The sequence below is a fragment of the Diachasmimorpha longicaudata genome, chromosome 10 (assembly GCF_034640455.1).
Source record: "Diachasmimorpha longicaudata isolate KC_UGA_2023 chromosome 10, iyDiaLong2, whole genome shotgun sequence".
Taxonomy (NCBI): domain Eukaryota; kingdom Metazoa; phylum Arthropoda; class Insecta; order Hymenoptera; family Braconidae; genus Diachasmimorpha; species Diachasmimorpha longicaudata.
In genome coordinates, this window is record NC_087234.1 from 877037 (window position 1) to 895238 (window position 18202).

Genomic DNA, 18202 nt, shown 5'->3' on the forward strand with positions numbered 1-18202 from the left:
GACACATCAATTCCGTTCGCGCATATCCGAGATTTCCCAGTCCGCGTTTCGCGATTCGAACATCTTGCCTTTACATAGTCACTTTCATTGTTTGTTATTAAATTGCCATAAGTGGGTGAAGTTTTTAAATTAAATCAAATTGATGTCAAATTCTACCGCTTCCACGTCCTAAAATATAAAACACTGTAAATTTCAAACTTCTGTGTTGTGTATTATTTCTACTTATAAGTGAACAAATCATCAAAAATTAAAAACATTTTTTAACTTAGTCTTAATATTCTTTCGAGTGACGTTAATTTCGATAGCTCGAAAAGTGCATGTGTTTAAACAAACAATAACTACGTGCACACCTTTTATATAAAAAAAACCCACCAAGTCAATTTATCGACTATGTCTCTTTCTACAGAATAGAAATCTTGAGAAAGGAGCACAAAGTCAGAAATGCTTACGAAAGAAAACAGTACAGGCGAGTAGATAATCGAAGACTTGGCGCGGTTTTGTTGATTATCGTAGGTAACTGCTGAGCAGTATTTGATCCAAAGAGGATAGACCAAGGTAGAGGCTCAGTTCTGGGGGTTTGACTGACGCCAGTTTCTCCACGTTATCGACACGATTTCACCCCCGAGGAGACGGGGCGCCACGAGTCCTACTGGGGTATCTGCATATCGGCCAAGCGGGGGGGCTCCGTTCGTACTTGTTCAACTGTACAAATGATCAACTGTACACAGAATTTTTAAACGGTGAGAGCACCGTTTGAAAATTCTAAAATTCTAAAAAGCTAGGCTGTACATGTGGCGCTCGGTCCACATGTACAGCCTAGCTTTTTCTCTCGACAGTTGAATCCCTTCACAGTGGTGCTCTCACCGTCTGAAAATTCTGTGTACAGTTGATCATTTGTACAGTTGAACAAGTACGAACGGAGTCCCCCCGCTTGGCCGATATGCAGATACCCCAGTAGGACTCATGGCGCCCCGTCTCCTCGGGGGTGAAATCATGTCGGTAACGTGGAGAAACTGGCGTCAGTCAAACCCCCAGAACTGAGCCTCTACTTTGGTCTATTCTCTTTGATTTGATCCATTGAATCGCAGCCTCACTCACTCAGTCTCGTTTTCTTAATCCTCTCAACCGCGAATCATAGTCAATGCTCGTTGGAACAAGATTTGGTCACGAATTCTCGAGGATCGGCCCATACCAGTTCGGCCTCCACTCTTGATCTCTACTTTTTATGATTATATCAGATGATCTTTTTTTTTGCTTAGCATCTTCAATAAACCGTATATTCATCATTATCCATTAATGCTGATTTTTTTTACGGATAAGAAAAATTGAGGCGAAAGTTCCGAAAAATTAATTTTCTTACATGACTCTTATCCTTGTTTCCGACGATAAATAGACGGCAATACTACATGTTGTCCCTATAGTTGACATGTGATTCCCATAACCTCATCTAACATTTTTGTGAGAGGTGAAGGTCGTGCAGAATCATGAGTTAAATTAGGTGAGGGGAAAAGGAAAAGGGTATTTGGCAAAAAGTGGGTCGAAGAAAGCTTTTCCCAAAATACCAGTGGAAAAACAAACTTAAGAAGATTAAGGTCGAAGGGCGATAGAGGTCACGAAAACTCATAAATCCATTGTTAATTTAAATATTTCAAACATTCCACTCGAAAAATTTACGTTCCTATTTATTAAAGGAGAAGCACATAAATTAAGTTAGCTACGTAAGACATTGGCTAACTTCATGCGTAAGACTTTTTCCTTATTGGTCGTTCGAGTTCATAGTGGACGAGATCGCCAGCGCGCCGAATTTGAATTTATTCCGAAGTAGAACATGTAATATTTTCGATGGTGACTTAAACAATCAATTAGTAGAATTTATGGAATTGTTCATGTTGCCCGAAAATGAGGTAGTTTCGTTTCATCGTTATGATAAGTCACCATCGAAAATATTACATGTTCTACTTCGAAATAAATTCAAATTCGGCGCGCGAAGCGCGCTGGCGGTCTCGTCATATTTGAAACACGTTGTATAGTGTAAGGGAATGCCATGTTGCCAAATCAGTGGAGCCCTCGGATTCAACCCATCCAACATGGCGATAGATCAAATAGGAGAGTTTTCAATTCACTTTTTTCACTTATTCGTCCGGAACCTTATACTTATCTTTTTTCAATATTTTGAACGGTTGTACATGACAACAAACGCTCCAACATTACCAAAAATGAGATTGTTGATGCGAGGGCACTGTTCGTATAGGAATTGTGGATTATAATTTATTTTTCGGAATTGGTTTTTTAAATGAAATGTCCAAAAACTTGGGTTAAAAGTGTGCTCAAAATGTCCATTCTACACTCCCCCCCCCCCCCATAAGTGGTATTATGACCGATATCTCGCGTCTTTTTACGTTTCACCACAATTTTCTGAGAAACTGTCGCCTTATCGTCGTTTAATGGCTCTCAAATTTTCATAAATGTACGTTTGGTTTTCAACATTTTTACTTAAGTAGTAAGGATTTTCAGAAAAGATTATTGAAAACGTGGAAAAAGTATTAAAAAATGATAAAAGTTAATGAGTCATTAAACAGTGAAGTAAGTTAAACGCGGTATATTTATACGTGTCAATCTTATCGATCCGCTTTCCGAAAAATCGGAAAGAATATGAAAAATGGAGGGATATCGAGAATAAATTCTATGCGTGAACTATTTCATGTTGCCCCACTCGGTATTTGTTAAATATTAATGCAATAAATAATTTCTACTTTTTCAACTCACCTTCGTCCACCCCTTTTGTATGTATTCCAATCAATGTAGAATACCCAGTATAAATATATGAGCGTGAAGTATCTCAACCAATGTCCAAACACTAAACAATAAAACGTGATTATCCATCCAAAGAAACTTCCAAATCCCAGTACACAAAACCAAGCGCCAGCCGCAAGTGTCTGTAGTCGTCTTTCGAGAGGCACCCGAAGAGGCGCAAACTTTACACCCAACAGCTCCATGTGCCAATGAATACAATCGACAAGTTGCGATTACAAATGTCTGGCTTCAACTCTCAATATCTTTACGACTTTATAATTAGACGACGGCACTCTCATGGGCAAACTGGCTCTCTCAATAGGTTTTATTTTCCAGCTCCTGAATGGTTTTAACCGAATGAAGAAAATTTAATAGTTCATGAAGTATAAAATTGCACGTCATGTGACATTGCCATCAGTTAATCAATGCTTAGATCAAAAAATCAATAAATTCCAGAATGGGGGAACTGAGATAATAATTTATACAATCTAATACCTTCGGGAAAAAAAGTCAAACAGAGCTAAACGAATCTGTCGTTTGAGTACGCGTCGTGTGACGCACTTGGCCTGTTCCATCTATATAAATATGACTAGAAGACGTGTGTAACCGTTCCAACGTGACTAGTGCGTTGGTGAGTTTCATGGCAAAAGAACTTAATTATTGAGGGAGAAATTTTTTTTAATTCCATGATGAATTTAAAATGGACGAGGATCAAATTAGTATGAAAAAAAAAATGTCAGAAACTTTACCCTATAATTCGGGTTTCTTAATTCCCAAGATATAGATCAGCAGTTGAAGTGATAGAAAAACATTGACATTTAAATTTATATGATTATGAGAATAATTTACAACAAATATACGATAAATAGACTCACCGACTTTCCTGACGCGAATCGCTCTGATACGAAATATGGTCGAATAATATTATCTTATCGGCCCGCCCATGAACAATGTCAAGTAATTTCCAAAGACGCTGTATTCGTTTTTGCCCAATCTCAAAGTTTTGACTATCAATAGAACCATGTTTATCTAGCGAGTCTAGCGATTGAGTGCACGAGAAAGGTACTCCAAGAGTTGGGGATGGTTAGCTCTTCAAATTGTATATTATCATAAAAGGCAACTATACACAACTGCTAGAGTTATTACATAATGAAGGAGGACAGGAGGTCGCTTGGATAATGGACTTTATTCACAGTTTTCTTGTTTGAAAATTTTCCTTGTAAACGTCGTAATTTTTGTCGGATAATGGTGAAAGTAAAATTTTTCACTTCATTATGTCGTTTATTTTGTAATTATTTGCTTAATAACGAGTTTGATTGAAATAGTACATTACGAAACAAGTGCGGTAAAGTTTTTGTAACGAGTGTGATGAGTGGAAAGTGGAGCGCAGAGGGAATTTGTAATGGTACGAGTTATTCTTTACAGAATTATTCTTTACAATGTGCGAAAAAGGCTCCTAACGCACGCCCTGGTAGGCATATTTCGCTATTCATTGCACGCCGTAATGTAAAATGTTAGAATACATTTTCAATTGAATAGTTTCTTGTTGACAAGGAGTCTTGAAACTTTTTTCGCTGCAATCAATATATTCATAGATAATTACCGATTGCAAAAACTAAATCCAGGAGCTGTTTTGAATTCCAAGGTCTTTGAAAAACGTAAATTACCATTTCTAAAACGTTATTTATGATGTTCACAACCTAAATTAGGATTTCAAACTCGCTAATTGCGATTTGAATAAACATGAATTTGTTGAAAGCCTAAGTTACGATATCCGAATCTGAATTCTTGCAGTTGCAGGACGCTAATCGCAAATTCAAGCAATTCGATATTTACAGATTTTGTATTAGTTTAATAAGCCTCTTTCTCGTTAAGGAGTTCATCAATCAAAGATTTTACGTAATTGAGGAAAGAAGTATAAATCACGAGGTTGGACCACGCATTTTACGTCCCAAAAAAGCGTAATTTACGAAGTCGGATCTCTTAATTTACATTTTTCGAAATCATAATGTAAGTTTTCAAAATCGGAAATTACGTTTTAGAAATGGTACTGTAGGTTCTTTTGAGCGTAATATACACTATCAAAATCGTAATTTACTAGTTTCAAACTTTTGTAAATTACATTTTAAGTCCCGTATTTTACCACTAGTTTTTTCTGTGTGTACTATTACTGAAAAAAAAAACAAGTCTCAATATATTCATCGTTTCTAGAGTACTCGAGAATTTGCTTCAATTGTCTATAAAATCCTGAAACTCACCTGATTTCACAGATATTTCAGAAAAATTGAAAACACTGAAATTTTTCAATTTTACCGAAAATTTTTAAATACCCTGAAAATTTTTAAGAATCCCTTGGATTCTGTCGAGCTTTATAATTAACTTTTCAATTTACTCTTTGGTAGGAATTTGTCTTGATTTTTCATAGGAACTTCTTGAATTGTTACGATCTAAAAAATATAAAGGTAGTGAGCTTATATTGACAGCGATCTTGTGACAAGGAACAGGTCATTGAGTAATTATTTAATTTTTCCATCACTATAAATAAACTAATATGTTTAGATTCTAAATGGCTAGCGATAGTGCTGAAATCCTTACACGGCTTATCATTTGTTCGACAATCAAGCCATTAACTGGAAATGTCACATCAAGTTTCGTGGATAACGATACTTGCTTTCCATTGAAGATGGAATAAATCATATAATAAATTTGGAAGATTTTCAAATGAGTGTAGAATTCGGCCTACAGCCTTTCGAACCGAAGATAATAAAGCTAAACAATGGCCTATCCTTGTTTAAAAAATTTCGCTGAATTTTCCGTGGCAAAGTCTGGAGTTTTCATCGCATCACAATTGCACTGAAATTTCAAAACATCTTGGCATTGAAAATTAAGAGTTTGATGAAAAAATCAAATAGAACTGCAAACTGACGTCCCGTTTATTCCCGAAAATGCACATAAAACCAAATAATTCCGGTGAATAGTTTCTTGAATTTGAAGAACAGTAACGCACAATGCGAGACAAAGTCACGAAATTCCCCATTACATTGAAAATTATATGTGATTTGACAGCAAATATTCATTTTACATTGGAAATTTAGATAAATTAAGTAATTTTTATCTTCATGCTACGTAAAATTCTAAAATTTTGCTCAATTCTCAGTGAAAGCACAACTCATTTCATGATTTTTTAATCCGTAAATCCCAATTCACTACGGTTGAAGAGCAAAAGCCTAATTGAAACAAATTGTAAACTGCAAATGTAACATGCCCTGCTATAGAGCATTGGTCCTCAATGCGCAAGTACTAAATAAACATTTGTTTGTGATGATACGTTCAGATTTTTAAGTTCCATACTATTTTATTATTATTTTCGATAAAAATTGGAAAATGCAAAATTTCATCGATTGAAATTAAAAATATAAAATTTCATGGATTTTTTTTATTAATTATTAGATTTTTCTCCAATTTTCTGTGAAACTCTAGACTATCTTTTTGTTTTCGATTTTACGAAAAATATGGAAAATATTTTCAAACAATTGAAAATATTCCAAGTTTCTCCAGATAGTTTCAAAATTTTAGCAAAACACCGAAGAATTCTCTAAAATTAGCTTCACATTTCAACATTGCATATCAGCTATGTCATGCAGCGCAGTAAATTACAACCGAAAACCTGGGATCCTTGATCTATTGAAAAACGGCAGTGCAATTGAAAGGTTTAAATTTGTTTTGATGTGAATGTCGGCCAAATAATCGCGACCAGATTTCTTAAAACTGAGATATTTCATCTGAACGAATCAAAAATTCATGAAAATATTTTTAAATTGATTTATTTGTTTTTCCTCTAGAATAAATATTGTGTTTTTTAATGGAGTCGTATCCTTCTCAATCAATAACCATCACTTTTCTATACAATATATATTATTCATAATTCGAAATAACAACAATATCGAATAGTGAGGAGAAGAAAACTTAAATTGTTTTTCTATCTCACTCTCTAATTCACGCTCACACGCATACAACTTAAGAAAAAAGTCGATGATAACTGGAAACATGTACTCGGATCTCTCATTAAGAGATTTCGAGATTATTTATAATTTCATAGAAACAATTGTTGAAAAATTCTAAAAAATTTACATATTAGGAAAGCCAACCAAATCATAATTTATAGAATATATGGTGCGATTTGTTTTTAATTGGAACATAGCAGTGATGAATTGTCGATTGATTTAAATGTATAACATGGGGAAGTCGAGATCACTTATGCAACAAATAGATTGTCTGATATATTAAGCTAGAATTAGATCGAGTTAAAGTAAATTATAAAATAAACAACTATGATTAGTTAATAAATTTGTAGACCTGTTACTATTTCATACTATCTAAGGGGTTTCTCTCTGAGTGTTCCAGCTTCACTCCATATTATACTTAACTGATAATTCATTAGTTAAAATTAATTAATCAAAATCAGTGGAATGAAGAGACAATGTGAGAATAGCATTTTTTATAATATTAAACGTTTACTTATCTAGATAACGGATTGTTTCAGAAGAAAGACACAACTAAAAATTTTTTTCTAAAACCAGTGTCAAATAACCAAAGTAAATAAAAAATAAAAAATAATTCTCTTGCTTCATAAATGTTCAACAAATATTGTCTCTCCAATAATAATAAAATAATCACATAAGGAAGGTAAAATGAATAAAATACAAACTGTGACAAACAAAATCAGGAGAATGAATTATCAAACAGACTCCATTGGTCAACATGAACACGAGACCCATTTTATATATCTATTAATTAATATTTCTTTTTTATTATTCAACTTTATTTGTTTAATTATCAACAACGGCGCGTCCGCTACGATTAAGTGGCGCGAAGCTCTTTTGACATATTTCTGATGCTTCATCTAGTCTACTCAGTTGCCTTATAATAAATCTCCTCGATAATGTTCAGATTAATTTATAAATAATGAAGAAAACAAACTTAAATGAACTGACGTAACAATTCAGTTTTTGATATCTCATTCAATATTGAATTATCTTGTTAATGCATGGTTTTTTTTCTGTAAAAACATGCATTCGACATTCGACATTTACTCCTGTAGTCACTCATGACAGATATGAGATATGTTAATACCAACTCAGTCAACGGCTTCGTTTCGCTCTCTTTGTAATTAATGAAAATTTTTTTCTACAACCAGAAAACAAAGTAATAGTATATCTTAATTTTTTCACGTTCTTGTGAAAGCTCACTTCGGACATATATGAAACTCTATTACTCCAATTTGGTTTCCCTCACATCTGACTGTTGAATTTTCTGACAGCTATTTGATTCTTTGAATAAAGTTTCTTTTAATCCGAACTATGCGAGGGCTCATAATAAAGAACTTCTGAAATGAACGGTTGAAAATTTAACAAAAAATTTTAACAAAAATGAGGAATGATTTTTCTATGCTCCCAATGATAAAGAAAATGGCCAGCGATTTCTAAGAGGGCCAGACGTTGACCACTTTGATATGGAATATCATACCTCTCATATAATTTCCGCTCCTTAAAATTAATCTGAACTTTCATATAATCTAGACACGATGTGTGTCCCCTGAATTTTTACACTTTTACATTATTTATCCGCCGATTTCATATCCTTCTATTTCCATATCACGCAAACACTATTATAGCAAAGTCAGTTAATAAAATATCGATAATGTACAGGTAAATGGCATGTAGACTCTTTTCAACGTGTTTCCTCATGTTTGTTTTGATACCATTTGTATTTCTCTGTAACAACAATATTTCGACGCTTTTTTATTTATTTCCAATACCCCCGGGACAAATCCCTCTCGTTCATCTACACGTTATAGGTACTCTCAAATATTGACGACGTGCTCATATCTCTCAGTGTTTAATTCAAGAAAAAAAATGAGGTCATACGAGTAAAAGCCATAATAATGAAAATCTCTTGTTTTCGGTATTACCCCATTTTTTTAATTCTCATGCGGCTGTTTCATAATATAAAGCCCGCACAACGTCGCAAAAATACTGAATTACCGATATTATTTGGCAGTCAATAATGTATAATATCTAGTGTTTCACACCCTTGTGTCTATCATCTACGGATTTGTCATCGATAACGTTAGGTTGTTGGGTGAAAACTCATTTTTTACTCGTGGCACAGGTCTGAATTTATGGAACATAATCCATGGTTCGCAATAGGTAATGAACCGTTTTCTTTAAAAAATGAAATTATAAATCCATCTCTGCTGTAACTGAATTTTTTCATGTATTCAATTCATTAATTGAAAGCAATACCACTAATTAGATCGACTGAAAAATGGTTTTGTCTCGTTTCCTCTGTTGTAAACAATGTATTTTTTTAGAATATCATATCTCATGCAAAAACTCAATGATCTTTGGAAATATTGGGATACTCGACTTCATTCTTTCTCGCAATTAATTCACAATGATTATATTGATCTCTTTTCACCTGAACTGAACTGGGGAAAAAAATCAAGGGGATGAAAATATGGTGTTTCACGGTAATTTCTTAATCTTTTGTTGCGTGCGAAGGCAAATTCAAAGGCGACGCGGGTATTATTAAATTTACAATTTTTTATTCTTCTTTCTTTGAAGTGGGAAATTGGAATTTATTGCGCAGCTGTCACCACATTGCGGTTACGTTAATGGTGAGGGGGACTGGTCTGGTTGGTAATATCTCATTCCGTTTATCTGGAAACATGAAGAAATTCGTTGTTAGTTTTTGAAATACTCGGATTTTAATATTATGTATAGGGTTACAATACCGATATAGCAATTGTGGTTTCTAGTGGAATCAGCATGAGATTCTTTGTATTTTTTGTGGAAAATTCCAATTAAAGCAACAAAAAATGGCCTTTGAGGTTGCACTCAAAATCACATATTCATTTTATTATCATTCCATATTTATCATTTATAGAAGTAATGTATCATAATATATAAAAACTCTAATGTAAAAAGTACCCGAACGTTGTTCTAGTTCTCATTTATTACTTAATTTTGGTTTTCACAGTTTTTTCCTTTCACCATGCATCGACACCTCGAGCTAAACATTTGTCTCTACCTTTTCACACGTGTCAGAATCATTACTTAGACTTTAATTACCTAGATAACCCATATAAGTGTGGATCTCAATATTGAAAGATTGAAAAAATGTTTTTCATTTTGAAAAAAATACAAATTGTATTTTTTTTAGAGAGATTCATAAAATAATTAAAAAATTGCAAGTCTTGAAAATTACAAGAAGTTTTTTTTTTTTCAAATACCCTCTCCAAAAGTTTGATTAATTTTAATTATTTATCAATAAACAATGCATGTTAAAATAATCATAATTTTATGCAAACACAATTATAATGAGACTGACGATTTCAATGGCATTGAATATTTATGAGGAAATTTTTTTTGTACATTCGTTACTCCGGCAATGCTAATCAAGAACTTTTATGATGAAACATTGTTAAATCTATTATTTGATCTGTTGGTAAGTGCAAAATAGACTTGACTATGCTTCAGGAAATGATTATATTCATGAAAAGCGATTAATTTTCACTGCTAATAACTCATATAGTTGTCAATGATTGCTTGGTCACGGCAGGTATGTTTTTGCGTCACTGTACTTACCGTCATATCATATTCAGTGATGTAAGCTGGAATTTCTAGTTGATCTGGTGACATGACTTCGTACAAATACTCAACGCCAGGTAGATTATGAACTTTTTGTTTGATAGCGGGCGCCATGAATGTTGTGAACCACCATGTCATCATCTGGAAAAAAAATTCTGAAAATTAATCCACTGTAACAATTCAATCCAATTAAGCAAAACAATTTCAACCAAATAGCACTGAATTGTTTCACGTTTGGAATCACAACAAGGTCAACACCTAATACGCAAATTGCCGTTTTATCTATCGTGAGAAATCTTTTAGTACTAAATTAGCATTTCCTGTACAGCTTTATCGTTTTATAAGACAAGTTTCTTAAAATCTTAACATTTTCTTCATAAATATATACACACCTTGGTCCAGAAAGTAGGATGAACGATGTAAAAATGTTTGAGATGCTTCTTATATCTGAAAAATAATATGATAAGATAATAAATCAATGATTTAACTCAGTGGCATTTATTTCATCTGTTTGATTTTGTATTTAAGTCAGAGGAATCACAAAATAAGCAAAACTAAATATAAAACCATGAGTCAAAAATTTATCAGCAAATACGACCTATTCCGTCACCGAAATTACATTCATATCTCTCATGATTTTCACGAAGAATTGATCAAAAAAAATCTTGAAATTAGATCAATAAATTTCATTTTATATTCTGGTCATGCGATTTCTTAAGAAAATCTTGAAGCATGAGCTGCTTGATTCCCATGATTATGTTCTAATATTAAATAAAAAATGGAGGCTTATAGAACAATGCCATTGGACTAGATTTGAACCATAATAATGAGGGTAATTTCCTCATGTTTTAGCCAGTCTCCATCAACTTGTATGTCCATTTGTTATTCCTGTGATCATGAGATAATGAAATTTATAGTCACAGACTAATCTATCCACAATTTCCGTCATAATTCTTGTGACAGAAGGACAACAGTTTATTTACAGAGCTTCCAATTACTGAGTAAATTTCATTAATTATGAAGTTAGCAAAAAAGTAGCGGAATAATTGATACGAAAAATCACAATGTCTCTACATTATCCGCCTTCATGATATTTTTTAAGAAAAGTACGAAGGTAAATTATTCAAGTTTTTTACAAATTTTAAAATACCAGTCTAAAATTTGCGAGAAAAATAGATCATAATTGATTTCCTCTCTTTGTCCAAATTTTTTAATGTAAATTTTCCACTTCTAAAGCATCGAGAAAATGAAATATTGAATACGACCTCAAGGCATTTTTTTTTAGGTTGTATGAAATTAAGAAGTAAGTGATTTATGAATTTTAGTCTTCATTCTTTTAATTTTCCCAGTAAAGAATAATTTATCCACTTTCATAAGCAATTTAATATTTAAATCATAGATACATGGAACGAAGAATAATTTTTCGCAGCTCAACTAGCATTTATATTATTTTTAAGTACACCTTCATCACCTGGCAAATAGTATCCAGGTTATTTTTTTTCACTCGATTTTTATGACGGACTCGATGATACTCCATCACTGAAAGACCCTCAAAAGACGTTTGTCGTAAAAGTAACTATGTTTTTGATATGATTTCTGTGTGTATGTGTTGGAAAACTCGAACTTTTCGAGATTCATTTTAAGAAAATTGGCAAAAAACACGGTAAATTTTTTAGCTAAAAATCGGAATTTTCAACTTATGATAGCTATTATTAACCTTTACTATAATCCATCATTTCAACTCAATTGGCCCAGTAGTTCTTGAGATATACCAGCTATTGTCAATTTCGTTTACACTCAACACTCGATTTCCATTTTTTTTACATAAGCCATTTTCCATTTATATATATATATTTTTTTTTTCAGCATTTTATACTGAATAATTTCATTATAAAATGCTGCCCTGTCGAATGACAGTACCACAGCTAACTCCTATCACGAAGGTCTGACTTGATTTTTGAAATGGAATTGGAGATCCATTCAGAAGCATACTACCAATCGAATTGGTAAAAATGAAGAAAAATAACTAATAACGCGTAAAATATCGCTCACATCACTTCTGTCCGACAGCATCGATACCCTGCTTTTTTATGTTAATTTTAACAATGCCACTGCATAAATTAAAAGCTCTCTGTTAAGAAACTTTGAATGCTTTGTAGGTTGTTTTGGATTTTAAATTAAAAAAAAATCGAAAATTTCCAGATGTCCATGTGACAAATCATATATTTGCATTTTCAAGACAGACATCAAATAAACTAAATTAATTCAATGATATATTCAAGATGCAGGCAGAACAATAATCATAAATGATACTTTATCAGAGTTTCGTTAAGCACAAATATTGTCAGACCTAAGCAATTGAAAATAAGTATAATTATAATTGTAACTGAAAATTCCATTGTTTATCTTATTTTTAATGTTCAAATCAATATGGCCAACACATTGGGAACTTCTTTTCACCAAACGATTACTGTCATTGTTCGTATTCCTTGGTTTAAAAAGTCTCAAAGCATCTTAATTCGTAAATTAGTAGGAGTGCATTTTTTTTGTCAAACTGCTGTTACAAAGTATTGAAAAGCAATTTAACCGAAAAGAATCACTTTCGAGAAAAATGCACTTATCCTAGTTTACCAAATCACCACAAAGGAATTCAAAGAAATTCAAATTCATCATGAACCTCAAGAAACATTGACGACCGAGAGCAATATAATAATAGATATGATGAAAACTCACTTGTAGGGAAGCACATTATACACTTCTCTTAACCAATGAAAACTGGGATAGTTGTTGCTTGTTGTTAAAGTATGAAAGTAGGCTATTACGTAGTCACCCTTGACGATGGGATCCAGTAGTTGAATCAAGTAGAGTAAGGCCTGTAACGAAATGTTGAATGACGTGAGAATAATGGATGAATAAATTTAAATTTCCCAACGACGCTAGACAAAGCCAATAATTGTTATAACGAGTTGCAACATGTTTGTCATGTTTTTTGTCTTATTGTCTGTTGATAGCTGTAACACGTAGATTCCTATGTCGCTTTCCTGCATTTGAAACAATATAGGAATTGTAAAAAAACACATACTTAACTAAAGGGCTGCATCTTTTATGATATTGATAATTCTTAAGTTGAAACATTTCAACTGTTCCCCTAAGTTACAAAAATAGTTTTCTTTGCGCAGAAGTGTGACCTGGAATATGGGCCTAACTTTACAAAGTTTAATGAAAAATTGAGGATGTTCATGTATCTTCTAAAGTTTGAGACAGAGTATTGAATTACCAGAGACAAATTTGAAAAAGTTATTAATATTCAACGTTATTCAACAGATTTATTTTGTAAAACATTAGTTAATTAGACATAAATAAATACAGTTGGTTAGACGTTCGAAAAATGTATTTTTTAGACATAAAATAAATGAATGGCAAACTCAAATATTTGCTAGTGCCCTTCTCTCCAATCATAAAATTTTTCCATTGCATAAAAAAATGAACTCTTGAGGGATATATTGCATCTTTCATGAGAACACGTATAAGTTGGACATTTGTTCGATATCATAGAAAAGTTATTTGAAGAAATGATTCAGAAAATTACAGGATTCAGTGCAATTGAGACTGAACGTGCCCTCACGATAATCAAATGATAGTCAGGCGGAATACTAAGAGGAAAATCACTCGACAAGTTCACCAGATCGAGAGGGCTCTTAATATTATTTCAAGAATTGTATAAATATCGAATAAAAATTAGTCGACACCCATCGGTAAAACAGGTACGTGGAAATTGGCACTTCCCCTCCATTTTAACCCCCTCCCTCCTCTTTTGGTGATTGCACACCAAACATCTTAATCAATCTGATGGTCTTTGGAAAACATCTTCTGAATTGCGGTTGAAGGTAAAATTTTCAACTGCATGCCCTAATTAATGTTAATAATGGACTCACAAAAACGATCCTCAAAAAAATGCACGACTAAAAAGAAGTTTTTCTTAATTGATTCGTCTAGATTCTAATATAGTTAGAATAGTTTAAAATGATTCCAACTAAAATTAGCATATTCTAAGCGCTTTTGTTAAATGATATATCATCGAACACTTAATCAATGGCTAATTTCTGTTCCATAGTAGATAGTAGCCAAGACAAGCGTATCAAACGAGAAAACGTCAACAGATGTCTTTCACATAATGAACTGTTGTCCTTGAATGACATTCATTTCATTAATCTTTATCCAATTGTGTTTTTAGACGTTGTACCTGTGTTTTGCGAACAATAAGTTATGAAACTCTAAACAGACAATAAGGACATATTGATATCATCAAATGAATACCTCGACTAAACTCAACTGAATATAAAGCTGATTTTTAATTACGTTAATTATTTAGTACTCGTCGTGATTTTTCATTGACGAACGGAAGTAATTGCTCAATAACCGGATGATAAAATAATTACAAAATCCAGATTTCTATCTATTTTGAGCTATTTCTCGTTGAATATCTCAGTTTATTTGTATTAGTTTTTGCATTCTCTGGTTTCGAGGTAATCATAATCTCTCTCTCTCCCACTCTCGCTGTCCCTTTCGGAAAGAAAAAAAAGTGCTTAAACTGATTAAACGAATTGTAGTCATTATTAAGAGTGCTTCGTATGTGTGGATAAAAATTAATCGTATGTCCATAACTGTTTGCAGTCCAAGTCAGTATTTTGTAGTCTTTCTTAGAACAGTATAGAAATGTTTAAAATAGTTTCAATAAACAGAGAGGAATTAATGAACAAGGCCTTTTGTCAAATGGGCCCAGAGTGTGGAAACTTTGATCGCTAAGAGTCAGTTGATCTGGAGACATCATAGGAGAAAGATATACTTTCTGCGTGCGATAATAGTATTTTTCCATACAAATGCCTGGGAGTGGTATCGAGTGTGAAATTGAGGTGCCAATCACACGAGTTAAAACACCCCGTCACACGTGTATCCAGTAACTATACTTTTTGTTAGTGATATCACATTCAGCCAGCGGCATCTTTTCATTTACAAGTAAGTTTTACAAGTAAACGAAAAGGCACTTTTCGACACGGGCTGAAGGTAGCAGCAGCGACAACAATAAAGGTTGAAGTTCACAATTGATTCGTTTTGATATTATTTAACAATCCCTGTTGATAATCCAATAAATAATTTAGGATTTTGTCAATTTTTAATACCAAACAATATTGTTGAGTTTCAATGCTTTTGTCAAGTTAACATTTATCTCATGGTTATATTACTTTTGCTAATTGTTTTTGCTTTTTCAGGCGTATGACTCAATTAATATTTAGTCTGGTTATTTCCTTTCTCTAAACCGGTTATATATCAAGAGATAACTAATCGTATTAAATTACTACAAACAACAGAAAAAACATTCATATCAATGACTGAATAGTCTCTCCTCAGCGATCACCCTAACTACATTAATTATACTGAGTATAACATAATTAAAATTTTGTAAAACATCTAAAACTAACAATTGGATAAATATTCTTTCCAGTTTTCTCTCTTAACATGTACTGAGAAAAAAAAATAATTCGGTCAATAAAAGTTTCCACGGACAAGAATTTAAGATATTTTTGAAAATAGGATTTTTGGTAATTAATCGTCTGAAATAATTACGACTGGCAATTTTTTCAATTGTGGATGCATGTCTCAATAATTTTTTATAATTACTGACGATTGTCAATCAATAGTTGATTATCAACGGACTCCAGAAAAAAATGCTGAATGCCCTGGAGATCTAATCTTTTTTGGTCTCACAATCAATATTTACGGTTTTAAAAAACGCTCAATTTGTAATATGAGCTCATTCTAATCACACATCGTGTCAGATAATGTAGTATTTTCAAATTTACTCATTTGTTAATTCCTCACAATAGTCAATTATATTAAGTGAAACTGGTTGTTCGAAATTCCCAATCTCGTGTAAATGGCAATCATGGAGAGGAATTTTTTATAAAAATTGTAGTACGGATACTGAAAAAAAGGACAATCTGTCGGTTGTGAAAACATCTAATGCCGTTAAAGTAAATATTTTCCAGATTTCTGATAATAAATTCTGAAAATTTCTGAGAAATATTCACAAAAGTTTGGATAAATTTACATTTAGGCCAATAGAATTTACAATGCCCGTACTGGTATTTTGTTCTGGCCACCAAAATTTTTCTTAGAATTTTCTCTTCATAATTTTCCTTGTCATCGGCTAATCAATTTATCGAGAGATTGAGGGAAAAATATTGTGTTAACAATTGCGGTATAATGGAGTGAGATTCCTCACACATCTGAAATTGTTTATCTATGCTTCAAAATTAATACTAAGCCCAAAAAATCGATTGTTTATTTAAAAAAACGTCGGAGGTTTGCAATTTTGAGTCAGAGAGTCTGAGTTTGTCGTCAAAATTTTATATAAGTCGGGGACAATCATAATTATTAATTAGTTTTTGAAGATTCGATCCGTAAAAAGCCAGTCTCCTCCTCTTTAACATAAAAATGCTCACAATTCGCATTAAATGGCCAAAAAAATAATCCTCAAAATGCTCGAACGTTAATTTTCCTGCTGAAATGGACGATTTGGAATTATTCAAATTGGAGTTTCCAATTTTCATGTTAATGTAATAGTATATGATCTGAAAAGTTCAAATTTTCTTCCAAAGTTGGCGTTATCAAAACTTTATCCAGACATGAAGAGAATTGGATGACTTATATGGATAATAGGCAAGTGGGACATGATCAATAGGCTCTATTAATTAGCGGAAAATAAAATTTAATTTCTCATTGAATTTTAAAAATATTAGTACTCTCCATAATTCCACTGGTTAACGATTAAGTGAAAAATGAAATAGTTGAAATTAGTGAAATAAAATAGGTCATAGAATGATTGAAAAATGATTTTTCAAAATTATATGAATCTCCTCCCCTTTCAATAGCAAATAATGAAAATGGAGAATAAACTTTGGCGTCTAAATAGCCTTCTCTCCCCATAATCCTCTATTTCTGTACCACCACTGAGTGAATATCGATCTCGAGTTCGTAACGTGTTGGGTAAGTTTCACCCGTCACTGTCGACCTATAATCCAAAGAGGTCACCTAACTCACATCAACCCCTGATTCTTCACGTGTTCGCATATTTCAGCTATCGGTCGACGCTATGAATAATAAATTCACGGTTATAACTTCATTACACTCGAAATGGTAACTCACCATCTTCGAGCTTATTACCTTATCAAGATTGATTTTCGTAGCTGGAAACCACTTTCCTACGAAGACAACGACTGGTCTTCCTTGTCTGTCAACTCCACTCTGATAGAGACAACCAATTCCGGAAACTTCAGTCAGGTCTTCAGTTTTCGCCCTTCGTAATAGTCTCTCGTACCTAATGTAAGAAAAAATGATAATTAAGTCGTTATTTTTTTATATTTACATTTGATTAATTGAAATTTGAAAGAAGCATAAAATTTTGATTCTTTTATTCATAATTTTATACGAAAAAGTTTTGAAAAATTACTATTCAATTTGCAATAACATTTCTCTGCTGGATGTTGTTCGTTTAAACAATTCATTGCCGATATAATTTCATGTAATTCGACAATTGCTGTTTGCGATGATTCATATTCGAGATATTGCAATATTCAAAACATCTGCTGAATTCTCGAAGATTCCCTGAATTTGCCGGATGAAATCATCGATGGCCAAGCGGTGAATTGCGTGAAGTAAATAACTTTATTGTTAGATTTTAAGGAATATCTCGGAAT

At 32.7% G+C, this 18202-nt stretch overlaps 2 protein-coding genes across 6 annotated transcripts in view; both read right to left on the bottom strand.

The window, feature by feature from the left end:
- LOC135166581 (2-acylglycerol O-acyltransferase 2-A-like) overlaps window positions 1-3854 on the bottom strand; it is a 70689-nt gene extending 66835 nt beyond the window's left edge. Inside the window, exons 1-2 of one of the 3 annotated variants that reach the window (XM_064128942.1) lie at window positions 3289-3309; window positions 2767-3132 (exon numbers count right to left, since the gene is read on the bottom strand). In XM_064128942.1, the coding sequence (XP_063985012.1) occupies window positions 2767-2996 (230 nt within the window). In that variant the 5' untranslated portion in view covers window positions 2997-3132; window positions 3289-3309. Of the gene's footprint in view, window positions 1-2766; window positions 3133-3288; window positions 3310-3668 lie in introns of those variants that run through there. The other 2 variants (XM_064128941.1, XM_064128943.1) reach the window with 2 other exon arrangements.
- A 2747-nt stretch (window positions 3855-6601) lies between these two features.
- Window positions 6602-18202, bottom strand: part of LOC135166579 (protein GDAP2 homolog) — a 44854-nt gene continuing 33253 nt past the window's right edge. For all 3 annotated transcript variants that reach the window (XM_064128937.1, XM_064128936.1, XM_064128938.1), the window contains 5 exons: window positions 17670-17823; window positions 13179-13318; window positions 10838-10892; window positions 10443-10586; window positions 6602-9515 (listed from right to left, as the gene is read on the bottom strand). In XM_064128937.1, the coding sequence (XP_063985007.1) occupies window positions 9462-9515; window positions 10443-10586; window positions 10838-10892; window positions 13179-13318; window positions 17670-17823 (547 nt within the window). In that variant the 3' untranslated portion in view covers window positions 6602-9461. The remainder of the gene's footprint in view (window positions 9516-10442; window positions 10587-10837; window positions 10893-13178; window positions 13319-17669; window positions 17824-18202) is intronic.